The sequence below is a fragment of the Cygnus atratus genome, chromosome 1 (assembly GCF_013377495.2).
Source record: "Cygnus atratus isolate AKBS03 ecotype Queensland, Australia chromosome 1, CAtr_DNAZoo_HiC_assembly, whole genome shotgun sequence".
Classification (NCBI taxonomy): Eukaryota; Metazoa; Chordata; class Aves; order Anseriformes; family Anatidae; genus Cygnus; species Cygnus atratus.
Genome location: NC_066362.1, coordinates 1,694,102 through 1,709,531, shown reverse-complemented (window position 1 = coordinate 1,709,531; position 15,430 = coordinate 1,694,102). Strand labels below are relative to the sequence as shown.

General features: G+C 53.7%; 1 protein-coding gene across 1 annotated transcript in view; it reads left to right on the top strand.

The window, feature by feature from the left end:
- TASOR2 (transcription activation suppressor family member 2) overlaps positions 1-15,430 on the top strand; it is a 37,096-nt gene that overhangs the window by 14,155 nt on the left and 7,511 nt on the right. The window contains exons 9-19 of the mRNA XM_050710460.1: positions 72-91; positions 196-295; positions 1,010-1,110; positions 1,733-1,836; positions 4,480-4,552; positions 4,659-4,733; positions 8,683-9,477; positions 10,279-10,347; positions 10,673-10,909; positions 12,770-13,691; positions 14,051-14,567. Of these exons, the coding sequence (XP_050566417.1) occupies positions 72-91; positions 196-295; positions 1,010-1,110; positions 1,733-1,836; positions 4,480-4,552; positions 4,659-4,733; positions 8,683-9,477; positions 10,279-10,347; positions 10,673-10,909; positions 12,770-13,691; positions 14,051-14,567 (3,013 nt within the window). The remainder of the gene's footprint in view (positions 1-71; positions 92-195; positions 296-1,009; positions 1,111-1,732; positions 1,837-4,479; positions 4,553-4,658; positions 4,734-8,682; positions 9,478-10,278; positions 10,348-10,672; positions 10,910-12,769; positions 13,692-14,050; positions 14,568-15,430) is intronic.

Below are 15,430 nucleotides of genomic sequence, written 5' to 3'. Positions count from 1 at the left end.
TGGGTTATTTGTGTGGGCTGTTTTTCCCCTTCCCATTGCTAAATATTTCTCTTTTTCTCCCTTTTCTCTAGACCTGAGCCTAACCACAAAGGTAAGGGCACCTGGCGGTTGGATTTGTTTGATAAATGTACCTTTATCTGTTTGCCCTCCTCTTTTTTCCTGCTTTTTCTGAGCCATTCTCTCTTTTGCCTGTAGCATTTTACTGCCCGTGGAGGGGGCAGCTCTCCATCCGGGGCCAGCTCTTGTGCAACATTGCGCTGAGGACCCCGTACAGCTCCACGATTCCAGCACAGCTGTGAGTTGCCCTTTCCTCTTCTTTCTGTGCAATATTTGGAGCGTGCAGCATTGCAGCCACTCTTACTGATCCTTTCGGGATCACCTTTGGGTCCTTAGCAGGCAGGTTGGCTTCCAGCACCTGGATATCCGTGTACCAGCAAAAGCCAGTTTTGTGTCTCCTGCCCCATCCCTTTGTTGATCAACAGCTTCTTGCAGCTGTGCCAAATTACCTTACACACAGTCGGGGAAATCATCAGTGTCAGGAAGGGATTTTGGGCAGCCAGCAGCGTGGTGTCACACGCAGTAGCAGCTGGAGGAGGACACGAGATCAGGCTTTGTGCTACAGCTGGAAACAGCTGCGTTTTGTCACCGCTTTGTTACGTTAACTGTTTGGGGATGTTTATTCTAAATCAATTATTCCTGCTGGGGGTTATTTCTCCTTGTGAGAAGTGGGCTTCCTGACAGGGCAAATAAAGTTAGCCAATTGTGTTTACAGATTGGCACGGTGGCAAATAAAGTACTGAGGTAACTAGCGTTAAAAAAAAAAAAAGAGGTATTTAACATCTTCATTAGTCAGGGGCCATCCAGCAGGTAGCAACTTGGAACAGCCAGTAGCAGGGCACCAATATCAGTGTTTGGAGTGGTTCACAGTGACGGGGCTACCTGGGCTCTTTGCTGTGCTTAATCCTGAGAGCCTTTTATGCATGCGAGCTCTGCTGCTTTCACCCCACAGGCCTCCCAACCTGGACATTAACCATGTCATGGGTTTGTCTGACTTGAAGAAAAAGCTACCAGAAGCTGCGTTTGGGAAAAGAAATTACATTGAGAATGAAGGTGAGTGTAAAACCCGCCGGCATTTGCAGGGGACATTTGCAGGGAAACAGCCTTTCCCCGTCTTACAGGATTTCCCAGTGAGGTGAGGGACATTGCGCCTCTCGGGGTCTGACCCAGCACCTCCTGCAGCTGGGCTGACTGGGGCAGCTGCCAGCCAAAGCCAAAAGCTGCGGCTGCCTGCAGTAGCTCAATTTGCTGTGAGATTCCGGAGCGGGTAGGGTGGGTCTGAGATCTTTTTTAAACTGCCTTGGGAGTTGCAGAATAAAGAGGCTCCATAGCAGCACGTTAAAATGAGGTATTTCCCTCTGAAGGGCTCCCTGTGCCTGTTGGAGCACACAGCAACACCGCTTAAATTGCTTTCCGTAGCTGCAGAGGTAAGATAGGAAACATCTCCTACAAACCAAGGGTTGAAGAGGAAACTCACTATAATATGAATGCATATGTCTTATATTAGGAAATCTTAATAACAGGTTTGTTTTTTCACTTTTCTTTTAAAAAACAAAACAAAAACCGTGCTTCCATCAATTGCACCCCCACCTTCCAGGTAGGGGAGTGCTTGTTTGTTTGGAGTTGATGCAAGAGACGTTACTTCGACATGAAGTTCTCTCTCTTTTGTCTGCAGTCTGCTTTCAGGGCGTTTACTTCAGTCTGTATGAAGTGGAAATAGCAAATAAGGATCAACATAAAATGAATCAATTATTAGAAAATCTAAAGAAAAGGGACTTGGTAAGTATTTTAAAACATTTTCATTCTGGCAGGAAAATATTCTTTTAGATGATCTTTTGAGCCTTTGGTAGCGTTATTCACAGATTCTGAAATAATGCAAAATGGAGCGAATTTCTCTGCTTTAAGCGTTATTTTCATGCTTAGTTATTCTCCAACGTAGTTTAGCCTTTCTGTTAACTGAAGGCTACTCCCTGTGAGCTGGGAACTGATTTCTGGGGTGAGTGTGCCTTGTAGCAGGCAGATGTCTTTGGCTGTCTTTGTGCCAGGTGAGACTGGTTTATTGGGTTGTCTTTGCATTTCCATAGTGGACAAGGACTGCAAGGGGATCTTATATATTAAGAAAGCGGGACCTTGCAATACTAGAATGGTGATTACTAAGCAGAAGACATAAGCTGCCACGTGCCTGCCTTTCTTCCTTTTTTTTCCTGGCTGAAAAATAGTCCCCGCTCAGCTCCTCACAGCTACACTGATGGAAGCCTCAGGGGCTTCCCAAGATATTGAGATTTGTCTTTGCTTTAAAAGAGATTTTTCCCATCTGTCGTTGCTAAGGTCTGCTTGCACAATATGACCCGATAAGACTTATTCCGGCGCGCTGGGGTTTTTCTGCTCCCAGCACAATCTTCGTGTCTCCTTTTGACTCCAGGGGCTGAGCATCGCCCCTGAGGAGCTCAGCACTTGTGTCTGCTGGGATTTGTGCTTGGGGCTTGGCTTTGCCGCTGCTGGTTGCGCTGTCCCATCTGACACTTCCTGTAGATTCAGGGTTGTAAATTCCCAGCTGAAAACACACAACTGGCTGGGCCCATCCTCCCCTCAGCGTAAGCTGGCAGCACTCCACGACCTGCCTGGAAGGGCTGTTGCTGTGAGGCACTGCTGAAGAGCTGCCCACCGATGTGCTTCTGCCCGCATGTAACATACCAGAGCAAGCGTTTGCAAGGAAGGCTCTCAGACTCCATAAATTGTTGATGAGACTGCCTTTCATCGGTGACAACAGAAGCGAAGAAGGAGATAGCGTAGACAACCTAAATGTCCCTTCTCGTGCTGGTGATCCTGAGCTGTGCAGCATCGGGTGGGCATCTGGTTGTGGCACAGACCCATCCACGCTGAAGTTCACCTGATGCTGCACTGCTCAGGGTTCCCAGCGTCTGCAGGGACGTAAGCTTGTCCGTGCTCATTTTCTTTTCATTTCTGCCAAGCCTCGCGGAGCTGGACTCTGTAGAGGAGCTGGGGAAGATGAGGTGGTTGAGTTGTGGCCGTGAGGAGCTTGGTGCTGAAAGCCAGCAGGAGCACTGTTTCCCTAAAACTTCCCTACCTTCATATACCTGCCAGTCTGGATTAAACCCTCTCCCGTATCTCAGCGAGGACACAGTTACAGCCACTTTGGGTGTGCTTTTCCCTTCCCAACGTGCTGCCGAAGGGCTGTAGGTGAATCCGCTTTGGCAGCCGCCCCCAGAAGCCCAGGTGAAAAACGCCCTCTGTTTCCTTTCCCCTTCCGTGGTGTGCGAGCCTGGCATCCGGCTTGCAAGTGAAAATGAAAGAGTAGCTGGGAGTGAGCAGGGTTGCTCGAGGCCAGCTGCACTCCTCTGGGTGGAGGGTGACTTCTCGCAGCTCTGTGTCAGGCAGCTGCTGACTTGTGGCTTGCCTTTCCCCCTCGTGTGCCTGAAAATCGCCCCGCTGGTGAGAAACAATGGCTGTTCCACTGAGCCGGGTGACGTCTTGGCTTTCATCCGCTCTGCTCGGCTGGCTTGAGACGGTTTGAAGCAAGGAGCTACCGTTCTGAAGAGCGAATACCGCGCTGAAATTGTTCAGCGTTTCCAAAGCTGCTCCGTTGTCATGCGGGCTGGGCACCAGTCCAATCCTCCGTTATGTCTGCATGTGCTGAATGGGACCGGCGAGCTTTCACAGAGCGTTAGGAGCCCTAGAGTTACTCATGTCCTGGAAGTTCCCCTAAAAGACATGTCTACACGGAAGAAAGAGATCCAAATGGGTGTCCTCATGGAAGAAAAGGCAGCCCGAGCCCAGCTCTGAGGTATTAGGCAACGCCCAAATCCAAGAAAAGCCTTGATAGACCCACGGATCTTTTTAGACATGCAGTCATCCGCTTCCGAGACAGAGTCACAGCAGTCTCTTGGGCTCAGCACGTGGTTTTTCTCTAATATTTATTGATGCTGATGCTGCTAATAAGCAGGCTGCATGGCCTGAACTCAGTCGGGCTTGTGGCTGGAGCCGTTGGCTGTGTAGTCAGACGCTCGTGTCCAGCTTTGCTTTCCCTTCTGGGAAAGCCCTCCCCTCGCGCTGCTGAGAAGTCTTCGTGGCTGAGATGCCCAGGGACTTTTGAACCGAAGGGACTGAAATTATTAACCTTGTTCATTAATTGTTCCTAGCAGTCGGTTTGGCTAAGCATGTATTTTGTTTTAAGTAACAGATGGGAGGACTCTGAGACGAATAACAGCCTTAAATGGAATACTTCGGGTTCCAAGTCCCAGTGACTCAAGCGGCACGGCAGTGTCCTCGGCAGGGGTTGAGCTGGTGCTGCTGGCACACGTTCGCCAGCACTCAGGGCTTGTTGACAGTCGTGCTGGGTGACATACAGCGTGCTTAGGAGGGAAGGGAGAGGCTGCTCTAACTCTCGTTTGTTTGTTACAGGCGATCATCAAATATTTACAAGATCAAGGAGTTCTTATCCTCCTGACCTCCTCTGCGTTGGCACGAGATGATGGTAATGCACGGCCACGTACAAGCCAACACGTGGGCTTAAATGGCCTGCCCTCATTTAGAGGACGGGCACTGGCAGTTTGAACAAAACCTGTCGCTCTACTTCACAGGATTCGACCCCAAGGAGCCTGTCAGCCTCCTGGCCCTGTTTCTGTTCACCTCGTCCCGAGCAGTGTGCCTGAGAGGTAGGGAGGTTCTCTTTGCTGGCTTCAGATGCTACATTTTGGGTGCAGGATCTTCATTTGAGGGTTCTAGCAAACGTATTCCTCTTGAAAAGCTGATTTCTCGGCTCAACACCACCTACAGCTTTAGTGCAAAGGGTGTTAAAAGAGGAGAGAGGAGTTCCATCTGCTTAGCCATGCTGCATTTTTAAGCTGATGTAAACCAGGTCTCCGTGTTTTGACCCTTCTGCACATCCTTGCCCCTTCACAGGAGGGGCAAAAATAGTGAAAAATAATTGCTTTTCTGCAATTATTGAGTGAAAAATAATTGCTTTTCTTCCTCTGAGTTGGTTTTCAGCAACATCTGCTCCCAGCACTGACTTACGTGTGTCATATAAGGGGGTAAAACATCACGGCATTTGCTGGGCCCTGCGTGGAGGTGATGTGGTTTGCTAAACCAGCAGGAAAAAAGCCTGAAATACAAGTGAATTGTCCCCTGCTGAAATAACAAATGCAACGGGTTCTGTGAAGGGTCACTGCTGGCAGGGGGAAGAGGGGCAGGGAAAGGGGACTTGCTCCCTTCAGAGCAGTGAGTGAAGGAGGCAGGGAGATGCTGTTGGGCGGAGCCACGGGGCTTTGCTGCCATCGAGGTGAGGCACAGCTCTGCGACCTGGGAGGTGAACCCAGGCGTTGATGCAAGGCTGCTTGCAGCCCTAAAACCTCCTCCTTTGGTGCAGAGCAAACAAACAAACAAAAAAGTCTCTCTCGAAGAGAAAATAAAGATGACACAGTTCGAACACAGATGTCCGGATGCGTTTCAGCATCCGTGGCATTTGCATTCTCTCTGGATCTTTTGGTTTTGTGCTGCACCATGTGGAAACATTCGCCCTACAGTTTTCCTCTTGGGGACATAAAGAAAGTTACTGCTCAGCTGCCCTGGACAGCTTCATCCGTGCACCTCTCACTTCACGCGCTTCAACAGAAATACTTCTGGCCTTGCAGGTCCCCAAGCAGGATATAAACAGGGGCCTTAAGCTCTGCGTAACTTCTGGCTTGCTTTTTGTTGAGTCATTCTAGGGACAAGCCAAGAGACCGCTCATGCCAGCACACCCTGGTATTTCAGTCCGCCCGTGTGTGCGATGACTGGCGTTGCCAGTGGAGCTGGACAGGACATTCCCATCTCCCCTCCCCGGAAGATAAAATCAGCAGAAACGTCAACAGAACCTGCCAGCGCTTCAGAACATGGATTGCTTTGTCCTTTTTGGGGTTTAACCTCCAGCTATAAACTTTCTCCTTCGGGATCCGCACGCGAAGTGGGCCCGTAAGTCTTGTGAAGACGCGATGGTAACTTGGCAGTGTGAGGTGCAAATGTCTTTGAGGCCTGAATTCAGTCAGTGAGACTCTAAGGGCATGCTGCTGGTGGCTGTGTTAGCGTGGCAGCCTTTCTCATTTCTTTTTTTAGGTGTAGGAGAGAGACAGGCGTATCCAGAGGCAGTCCAAAAATCCAAACTGCGAGGACAGGCCTGGGATCAGGAGGTTTTTGCTGGGATGCCTGAAGCGAGGGCATAAAGTTTGGTGAGGCCAAGGGGAAAAATGCTTGGAGATCAGACTGGAAATGGGAACTGACCACTCGGATTTCGAGATCCTGCTGACCAGCCCCGCGGCTGGGAGAAAATACCCTCCAGAGCAGAGGGGTTTAGTTAAACAGGAGCATCCTGAAGCAGAGAGGGCACAAGTGGCTGCTTGGTTTGAAGGTCAGGGGCTGCAGCAGACGTTGCCCGGGGCTCACGTTGATGCCAAAGAGGAGGCAAAGTGTGGGCAGCCAGGGAGCAGCTGGCGGTGACGTGAAAGAGGCAGGGGGAGAGGGTAATGTTGAGCAAATGCTCCATGTTGTTACGTGACACGGTCTGAGCGCTGATGGCTTCCAGATGTTTTCCCTCTGGTGCCAGCAGCACTCCCGCACGTGCTGTCCCGTTTCTTTCTACGCGAGTGGCGTAAGCCCAGCCAGCCACGACTCTCCTCTGGGACCGAGAGCTCTTCTCGCCGGGTTTATAACCAGTTCTGCTTTGTGGCTTCTCCCTTCTCTGAAGATAAATGTGCGAGGGCTTTGGGGACAGAAGGAGACGGTGGCCGAAGACAGCAGTGGGGCGCAAAGAGAAAAGGAGGTGAAGTACAGACGCGTTTGAAGTCACCGGGCTTGGACTCGGATCCTGAATAATGTTTCCCGTTTTGAAGGGAGCAGCCTCGGAAGGCGTTTTTCTTCCTGTCCAGACAGCCGCCGGCAGGAATGTAGGGCAGGGATAACGAGCCCGCTGTGCCGGCGTGCCGCAGCGTTCCCGAGCCAGCGGAGGAGGAGGCAGGCTCGCAGGGACGCCCGAGCTTGCCGGTAACGAGGAGCAGCGGTGCCAGCGCCAGGCAGCAGCAGGGCCAACAGCCGAAGAAAACCGCGCGTCTGAGAAGGGGAGAAGAAAGCCAGGCTCCCCCGGGCATGGCTAGCTTTCGCCTTGCTGGGAAGGGATGTGACGGGGAAGGACGCTGGGGACGTCAGCCTGGTCCTGCAGCCAGACGCAAGCTCTGAGTGGTAACACAGACGGGCCAAGCCTGCGAGTGCAAAGCATCAGGCCGTCTGCAGCCTCGCGGCGGACGAAGCTGGATAAGTCTTGCTTGTGCAGAGAGGGCAGGCCACCAACAGGCTCCCCGGGCATTTCTGGGTGCTAAGGGGACACAGCAAGAGAGCCCAGCGCAGAGCCACGAGGATGATTGAGGGAGTGGAGCCATCTCCCTTCCGAGGAAAGGCCGAGGGAGCTGGGGCTCTTTAGCTTGGAGAAGAGGAGGCTGAGGGGTGACCTTATCAATGTTTAGAAATATGTAAAGGGCAAGTGTCAGGAGGACGGAGCCAGGCTCTTCTCAGTGACATCTACTGATAGGACAAGGGGCAATGGGTGCAAGCTGGAACATGGGAGGTGTTCACAGGAGGAAACTTTTTCACGGTGAGGCTGACAGAGCGCTGGAACAGGCTGCCCAGGGGGCTTGTGGAGCCTCCTTCTCTGGAGACGTTCAAAACCCGCCTGGACGCGGTCCTGTGTGACCTGCTCGAGGTGTTGCCGCTCCAGCGGGGGGATTGGGCTAGGAGATCTTTCAAGGTCCCTTCCAATCCCTAACGTTCGGTCTGTGGGTCTGTGCCATCATTGTGCCAAGCGGAACCCATTCCCACCGTGCCGTCCGCGAGGCTGGGCTCCTTCGAGCCTTGGGACTCGTTCGGGTTGACCCTGGTGAGAGCCAAACCCTCGGCTTGGATGACACCACGCACTGTACGTGGTAGGACGTTGCTCCTGCTGAAATTAGTGATAGCCAGCTCCTTTCAGTAGGACCAGGCCTCCAGCTTGATAAAATCACCCAGGGGTTCGTACTGTCCCCGCGTCTGCTTCTTGCCTTTCCCCATCCCGCTCCAGAGCACAAACTCTGGGGCTTCGTGTGCCCTGCGTCCACCCACGCTGGCAGCAGGTAGAGATGGAGCTGCTGGAGGTTGCATTTCCTCAGGAAATAAACACCACGAGTGATCTGAAAATGGTGGTAGTCTAAACACCCTGCATGGGCAAGCCTAAATTTATGCAATTTTTTTTTTTTAAAAGTATTTTCAGAGCTCTGACTGTCCTAAAATTGCTAGAGCGAGGGGACGAGACTGCTGCGTATGATCTCACTGTGATTTCCTGCAAATGGGGCTAGCAGATACAACAGGAGTCTTTCATCTTCATTTAATTCCTTTTTGACTCCCACATGCAATTCTTTTTTACCTTCAGCAGTGACAATCATCTCTCAAACCGGGATGTTGCCCCCGGGGCTGGCTTTTTGTGAGCTGGCTCCGGGGACCCTTTCAGACCTTTCATGTTCCCTTAGCATGTAGTGGTGAGGCGACTTGGGGAATTTAACCCTTTTTTAATACGAGTAAAATTCTTTTCTTTTCCTTTCTCAGCTGAAGAGCACGATCCAGAAGATGAAAGGGAAGGTAGTGACGTCTCCTTAAAAATAGCCTCGGTTTTGCCTGGACTTCGCTATGCCTTACAGAAAGCCACCAGTTCTCCACGGGGGGACGCGCTCAGTACCGACGTACGTATCAAACAGCACTTCCAGGAGTACGCAAAGCTTGAGCAAAACGCACAGCACACCTCGGGCCGGAACGACGACGTTCCCTGTCCTTCTCACCTGCCACCAGCCAAGGGTGAACGTATTAAATCCTCTAAAAAGCGCTCAGAGCAGTCCTTCTCCCAGCTGCAGCATTACCTCTCCGATCCCAGCAGCTACACTCTGGAAATGTCGGCTGCCTTAGGATGTTTGGCTGGTGCTGTTCAGTCTCTCTGCTGCAGCTCGGAGGCTGCTCGTAAAGCAGACTGCCCTTTAGCTCTGCCACCAGACCCTGTTCCTCCTGACGTGCCAGCAGAAGTCAAACTCCAGGGTGAAAACCCAAAGCCCACCGCTGTGGGGCTGGACTGGAGTGGTGAAGGCCCCCCAGAAGCCGTGAGCTCAGCCAGCGAGCTTTGGATGCAGCAGAACAAGAGGAAATCCAGCCAAGCCGCTGTGACCAGCACCGGGAAGAAATGGTCGCCCCTCAAGATGCAAATACATTCGGTGGGGGACAGCAGCAGGGACAGGAAAGCAACCAAGAGGAAAATCACCTTCTCTTTTCCGAAAAAGCCAGGGCTTACGGCCAGCTCGAACGAGCCCATGCTTAAATTAGCCAATTTAGAGTTTCCGCACAGAAGGAAAAGAGGTAAGTGCTGTGTAATTGGGACTGGCTTCCTCCTGCTTCTCCAGGGCATCGTGCTTGGATCCCGAGGCTTTGTTAGGAGCTGCATCCCCTCGTGTTCCTCCCGGGTGCCCAGAGCAAGCAGACGCCTCCAGGGAGCCTCTGGATAGATCGGTAGCAATGTCTCTGTGCTCTCTCGTTCAGCCTGGAAAGAAACCCAGGGCAATGCCGGGGGATTTCAGTGAAAGTGCCTGAAATTCAGGCCCGTCTGTACCTTTGCTTGCGGGTACAGGGGAATCAGCTGGGCTGCAGTTATCCCTTGCCCGTGGGAGTGGTTGCTGCCTCAGGCACGGAGCAGTTGCCAAAGCCGTGGCCATTACAGATGGCCTAGATGACCACGCAGGGTGGCTGGTTGCGTTGTCGCTCCCTGAGGGTCAGCTTTCTCGCTGGGGCCCCGATGAAACGACAAACGCGAGACTGATCCCACCCGATCTGCTCTGGTGGGAGCTGCTGTCTGGCCCGAGCTGTTCGTGCAGGGTGTCCCAGGGGGATAAATTGTCCTCGGAAAGCTCCCCTGTCTCTGCAGAGGGTGGGCAAACCCGTCCTTTGGAGCCAGCCCCAGTCTCCACCTGATTCGCAGAGACGCTCCAGGCGGGTTGAGGTGAATCCCAACCCTGGAGCCACCTGCGCAGAGGCGGTGTCACACCCAGCGATCTCCCCTGGCGCCTACGCCCATCACAAGTGGTGGTGGTGGCAGCTCTGGAGGCGGGTGGGGACGCGCAGGGGGCGCACAGCAGCTGGGCTGAAGGCAGCTCTGATCCACAGGCCACCGGGATCTGCCCTGCCCTGCTCCTGGTGACGTTGCCGGTGGATCTGCGAGAGGTTCTTGGAGAGGTAAATAAGTCCCCTAGGGGTGCAGGTGTGCCAGGCAGGAATCGGAGTGGCTTGTCCCTGAAGATCACCCATTCTAGGTCAGGAAAACGGGTTGCTAACGAGCTGAAGAAGCGATGCCTACTTTTAATAAGTGCTTTCTGATCATTTGCATCAGTAACCCGTTGGATCAGGAGCATAAATCGAGTTAGTGAAGACCGTTCTGCTGCTGCCAGTCACTTCGAGAGCAGTCCTTCCACAGTCTTCAGCTGAATATCTTGCGATCATTGGTTTTTAATCTGAGCATGTCTCAAACGAAAAGAAATGCCCTCCCTTTTCCTTGCCCCAGGTGCAGAGGTCCTGTCTGCAGAATTTGTGCACAATACGCAGTCTGAACCCGCCCAGAAGGAAACCTCGGCCCCCGACAACCCTGGCTTGGAAACGAAGAGATCAAAGACGCTGAAGAACTCAGACGTGAAAAAGGTTCCTGCTGCTGAGACCATCGCAAAGCCGGGGAAGAGTAAGGTGATAAAAAGCGTGGCGAGCAGCCCGCTGAAACCTGCAGCCAAAAAGCCAGCAGAAAGCGGTAAGAATGCTGCGGAAATTCTCTTTAAACGTAGAGCCATCAAACGTCAGGGGCAGGTTGTGGCCAGGTGGAGGTAACAGCACGGTCAGCGGCAGCCAAAGGGCCTCCCTCACAGTATTTAGGGCTCAGGGTCTGGGTTGGGGTCTGCGTGCTGCTGCCCCGCAGCCTGCAGGCTCCCATTACGCCCTCCCAGGACGCACGAACCAAACTCGCCTGAGTCCTTTCCTAATCTCAGTTTGCATCCTTGGCAAACCGCTCAGAGAAAGCGCTGGGTCTCAGCTGCTGAGCTCTGCAGCTGCGTTGAGGCAGCTCACGGACAGAGCATAACCGCTGCTCACGCCCAGCGTCTGCGCAGGTTTTTAGTCCATTTTTTAATCCAGTCGCTTTAAAAAAAAAAAAAAAAAAAAGAGTGGAACTGTCACACCCTTCGCAGACTGCAGGGGGTTTAGGAGGCAGAGCTGGGTAGTCCCGGAGTGCAGCGTCTGCAGGTGCTGGCTGGGAGTCTGCTTCGAAACTGAGAGCCAGTATTACGGTGCCAAGATAAATGGTGGAGCGGCAGAGTCGTTTTCTGTTAATTTGTCGCGTTTTCTCACACCCAGGCTTTGATGTCCTTTTTCGGATCTGTGTCTGGGCTTTCTTTTCCCTCTCCCCGGCGAAGCGGGAGGCTTTCAAGACTGGTCGTGCCACCTCGGCTCGGTTTGTCCGCTTTTCGTGCTCTTTTATTGCCACGTTGCTGTCAGACTTCCTGATACGTGGCAGGTTTCAGCAGCGGGCCTGTCGGACGCTGCTCCTCACTGCGCTCGTGGCGTGGGGTTCCTGGAGCAGCTCTGGCCAGCGCTCTCGTAGGATGGGTCCTGAACCGTGTTTGATTCACCCAGAGGGCTCCGTCCACACTTCTGTACCTAAATCAAAAAGGCTGAACGCCAGGTTCTGCCAGAAATGCAAAATAAGAGTGGTTAGCAGGAAAAAAAACAACACTCAATTTATGCATCCCGCTGCGTGCTTCCCAAGGAAATGAAATACAACACGCAGGACTCCAGCACAGTTTGATAAGGTTTCGCTTGGAGAAACGCTGTGCTGGTTTTTAGAAGGTGTTAAACCTTGGTTAATGACTTCATGCCTTACGAACACGGGCCTTGAGCCAGGGCGAGGGGCGTTTTTAGTCCTGGAAACTAAATGAACACTTATTTTCTGTGCTCCTGCCGCCTCTGGGAGCCCCCAGGTTTCTGCGTGTGCCCCGAGGGGCGGCTCGGGGGCAGGTGATGCTGATGAGGGGGTGTGCAGGGGGAAGCACGAGGGCAGAGGGGGGGGGTTCTCTGTGTTTTAGAGGGTTGGGGGGGGTTTGCCGTAACTATGTGGGTTATTGTGGACACAGCGCAGGGTTTCTTCTGTGGCGAGGAGTGCAAGTATTCAGGCTAGAAGCACAAAGGAAAAAAAAACAAACAAACAAAAAAAACAGGTTAATGAAGCACTTAAAAATCTCTCAGGCTGTTCGTAACTGCCCAAACTACCCTGTGCGCAGAGGCCAAGGGAAGTTTTCTTCCCTCTGGATCCCGTGCCATTTATTTCTGAGGATAAACCCCATTCCTGCGGTCAGCTGGATCCCAACTCTGGATCCTTCCGTAGCAGCCGTGGCTGGCGTGGCCACAGGGGTTTTGGGGTTATTTTTGCGTGTGCGAAGTCGGTGTTGGAGAGGCGGCTTTTTCCTGCCAAACTGAGGTCCTTAACAGGGAATTAATTGAGATGTGCCGGACCCCGCAGTCCCTGTCTGAATGCCGTTCGTTTGTTAGCCTGCTTTGAACCCCTTCTCGCGGCAGAACTGCGTGGCCTTCATCTGTTCGCTTTTTTATTTTAATGCAGAGGGGAAGGAGCCATTCTCCACCGTTCCGAGCGACGCTTCCTCGCAAAGCCACGCAGCGGATAGCCAGATGAGTGAGGTTTACCCAGGCGCTGTTGCAAGCCATGTTTTTGATCCGAAGGGGAACGACTACGAGTCCCACGCCCTGAACTTGCTGGCTGACCTGGCTCTGGGTTCTTGTATTCCTTCGTTCATCCCCAGGGACGGCGGGACGATCTCCCTGTCCTGCAGCCCACCCTGCGACCCTGCGAAGGAGCAGCAGGGCCTCCGCAAGCAGAAATCCTCGCGCGCTGCCTCCGACCACGAATACCACAGGGTAGACAAGCTCGCGAAGGGGGCTGCCTTGCCTGGCAAAGCGTCACCCAACCAGAAGCTTCCACCTGCTGGAAAAACAGACTTAAAAGACTCCCTTCCCGGGGAGAAAAGCCCTGGGATTTCCGCTAAGAAGAACAGCCCAAACCCCAACCCCGCGAAAACCCGCGCGTTGCCTCCGAGGGAGACTCAGGAGGCCGCCGAGGCGAGCAAGCACTCCTTCATCTCCTCCGAGCACTCGTACGCCTCGCTGCTGCCCGAGCACCTGAAGAAACACCCGTATCCCAAAAGCGCCCCGTATTCTGGGCCGGCGCCTGCCAGAAACGGGACGAGGAGCGCGCGGGCGGGACCCCTGGTGGGGAAGGTCCTACCTTTCCGCCACCAGCAGAGCAGCGCCCACCCGCAGCGTCCCGCGGAGGCCGCGGCGGCGCGGTGCAGGAGCTGCCTGCTCTCCCCCGGGCTGAAGGAGGACTTCGCCAGGACCCACGCGGTGAAGAGCTGCGGCGAGTCCGTGGAGGTGACGTGCCGGCGGGAGGCTGGGTATCTCTTCAGCTTGGACAGCAAGTACACCAACGACGAGCTGGAGAAAACGGTGATCCGCGCCCTGCATGGGTGAGTGAGTCTGGAAGACCGTCCGCAGGGGACGTCTCTTGAGAAACAGCCAGAGCGCTTTTGGAATAGGTTTTCTTTGCCCTTTTTGCTTTGCTTTTGCGTGATAATTGCCCTTTTCTCCGTGCTGAATGCCCCATTGGGTTGTGCTGAAGCTCTGGTACCTAGAGCCGCGCACCCAAGTGCTTGCTTCTCTTCTTTTCAACCCCTTGGAAACCACATCGAGCGATCCGTGATGCAGCTGGGCGCTCGCAGCCCTCCTGCACCGGGGCTTAGCACCTTGGGGAACCAGGAGAAGCGTGACCTTGGTCAGCTGGAGGGAGGATGAGGGCGTTTCAAGCTGTGTTCGCTTTCCCTTCCAGGCCCTGGGACCCTGAGCTGCCCGACGACGTGGAAGAGATGAAGCTGATACTTCACATGTGGGTGGCTCTGTTCTACAGCAAGCCCAGCAAGGTCCTGAGCAGCAGGAGGAAGGTGGTGGAGCACAGCAACCCCAAGAAGTTCGTCTCGTTGAACAGCACCGGGGACTTCCTGGAGCTGAGCGATGACGGCGAGGATTGTTTCGGGCCGGAGAAGTGCCCCGTGGACTCTCGGTCAGAGCCTGACCAGACTCCTAGCAGCTCCCTGGATCCCAGCACGCGCTGCCAGGGGCCCTTTCGCCCAGAGGAGAGCCCCGCAGACTCTCAGACTGACGCCGTTGACAGTACGGTGTCGTCTTCTTCAGGGGAGCTGCCCCCCGGGGAGGAGGAACCTTCCTCCACGAGCTCCGAGAGCCCTTCCCTCGCTGAACGCGCTGCTCGGAGCAACCTGGCTGAGAAATGCAGGCAGCCGGGCCTTCCCGAGGAGGAGCACGTGTGTGATGTCTCAACCGCCGCTGCGGTAAGAGCCTGGGGGGCGCACACGATCCCTTTGGCGCTCGTAGGAGTGGGTTCTTGTGAGGGGAACGGAGCAGGCGGGCTTTTGGGGGCTCTCGTGGAGGCAGGTGGCGGGGTCCCCAAAGCAGGACACGGGGAAGTCACCCACCAGTTGGCTGCCCCGAGTGATAGGCGTGCACGCAACGCCCAGCGTCACCGAAAAAAGGTTTCCGGTTTGGATGTCCTCGTGGACTGAGCTGGCGTCCCTGGGCTCCGACGGGAGTTATCCAGCACTGACCTCGGGAGGGACTCAACGAGGAGGAATCCCAAAGAACGAGAGCGGTTAAAGCACTGACGTTCCTCAGACAACACCAACCTTGGAGAGGTTTTCCCCCGCTCAGGTGGCAGGGCAGGACTTTGCAATATCTCCCTCACCCCTCCAGTGAAGTTAGCTAAAATTTTGTTCGGGATGAGTTTACTTTTTAACTATTATTACTTTTCAGTTTCTGCAGATGGCCAGGAGTGGAGGTATTTGGGTAAAACCAAAGCACCGGTGCCTGCCGACATTTTTTTAAGCCTGAATTCTCAGATTAAAATAATTCCTTTAAGAATTCTGCTCCGTGAGCAAACGGGCAGCTACCATATCGCTGCAGCTTTTTTTTTTTTTTTTTTTTTTGCACAAAATACAAACACCCCAGCGGTTTTTAAAGCGTGGGTTTAGCGCTGTGGAGCGGGCAGGAGTGTTTGGGGAGGAAATATGGGATCGCTGTCCGCAGTGCCATCACAACTTGCTTGGGCGGATAAACCCAGCAGAAATAAGAGGACGCTGTTGCAGATTCTGGGCACTGGCTGATGACTTCTGCACGCTTTGGCCTCCTCTTAAGCCTC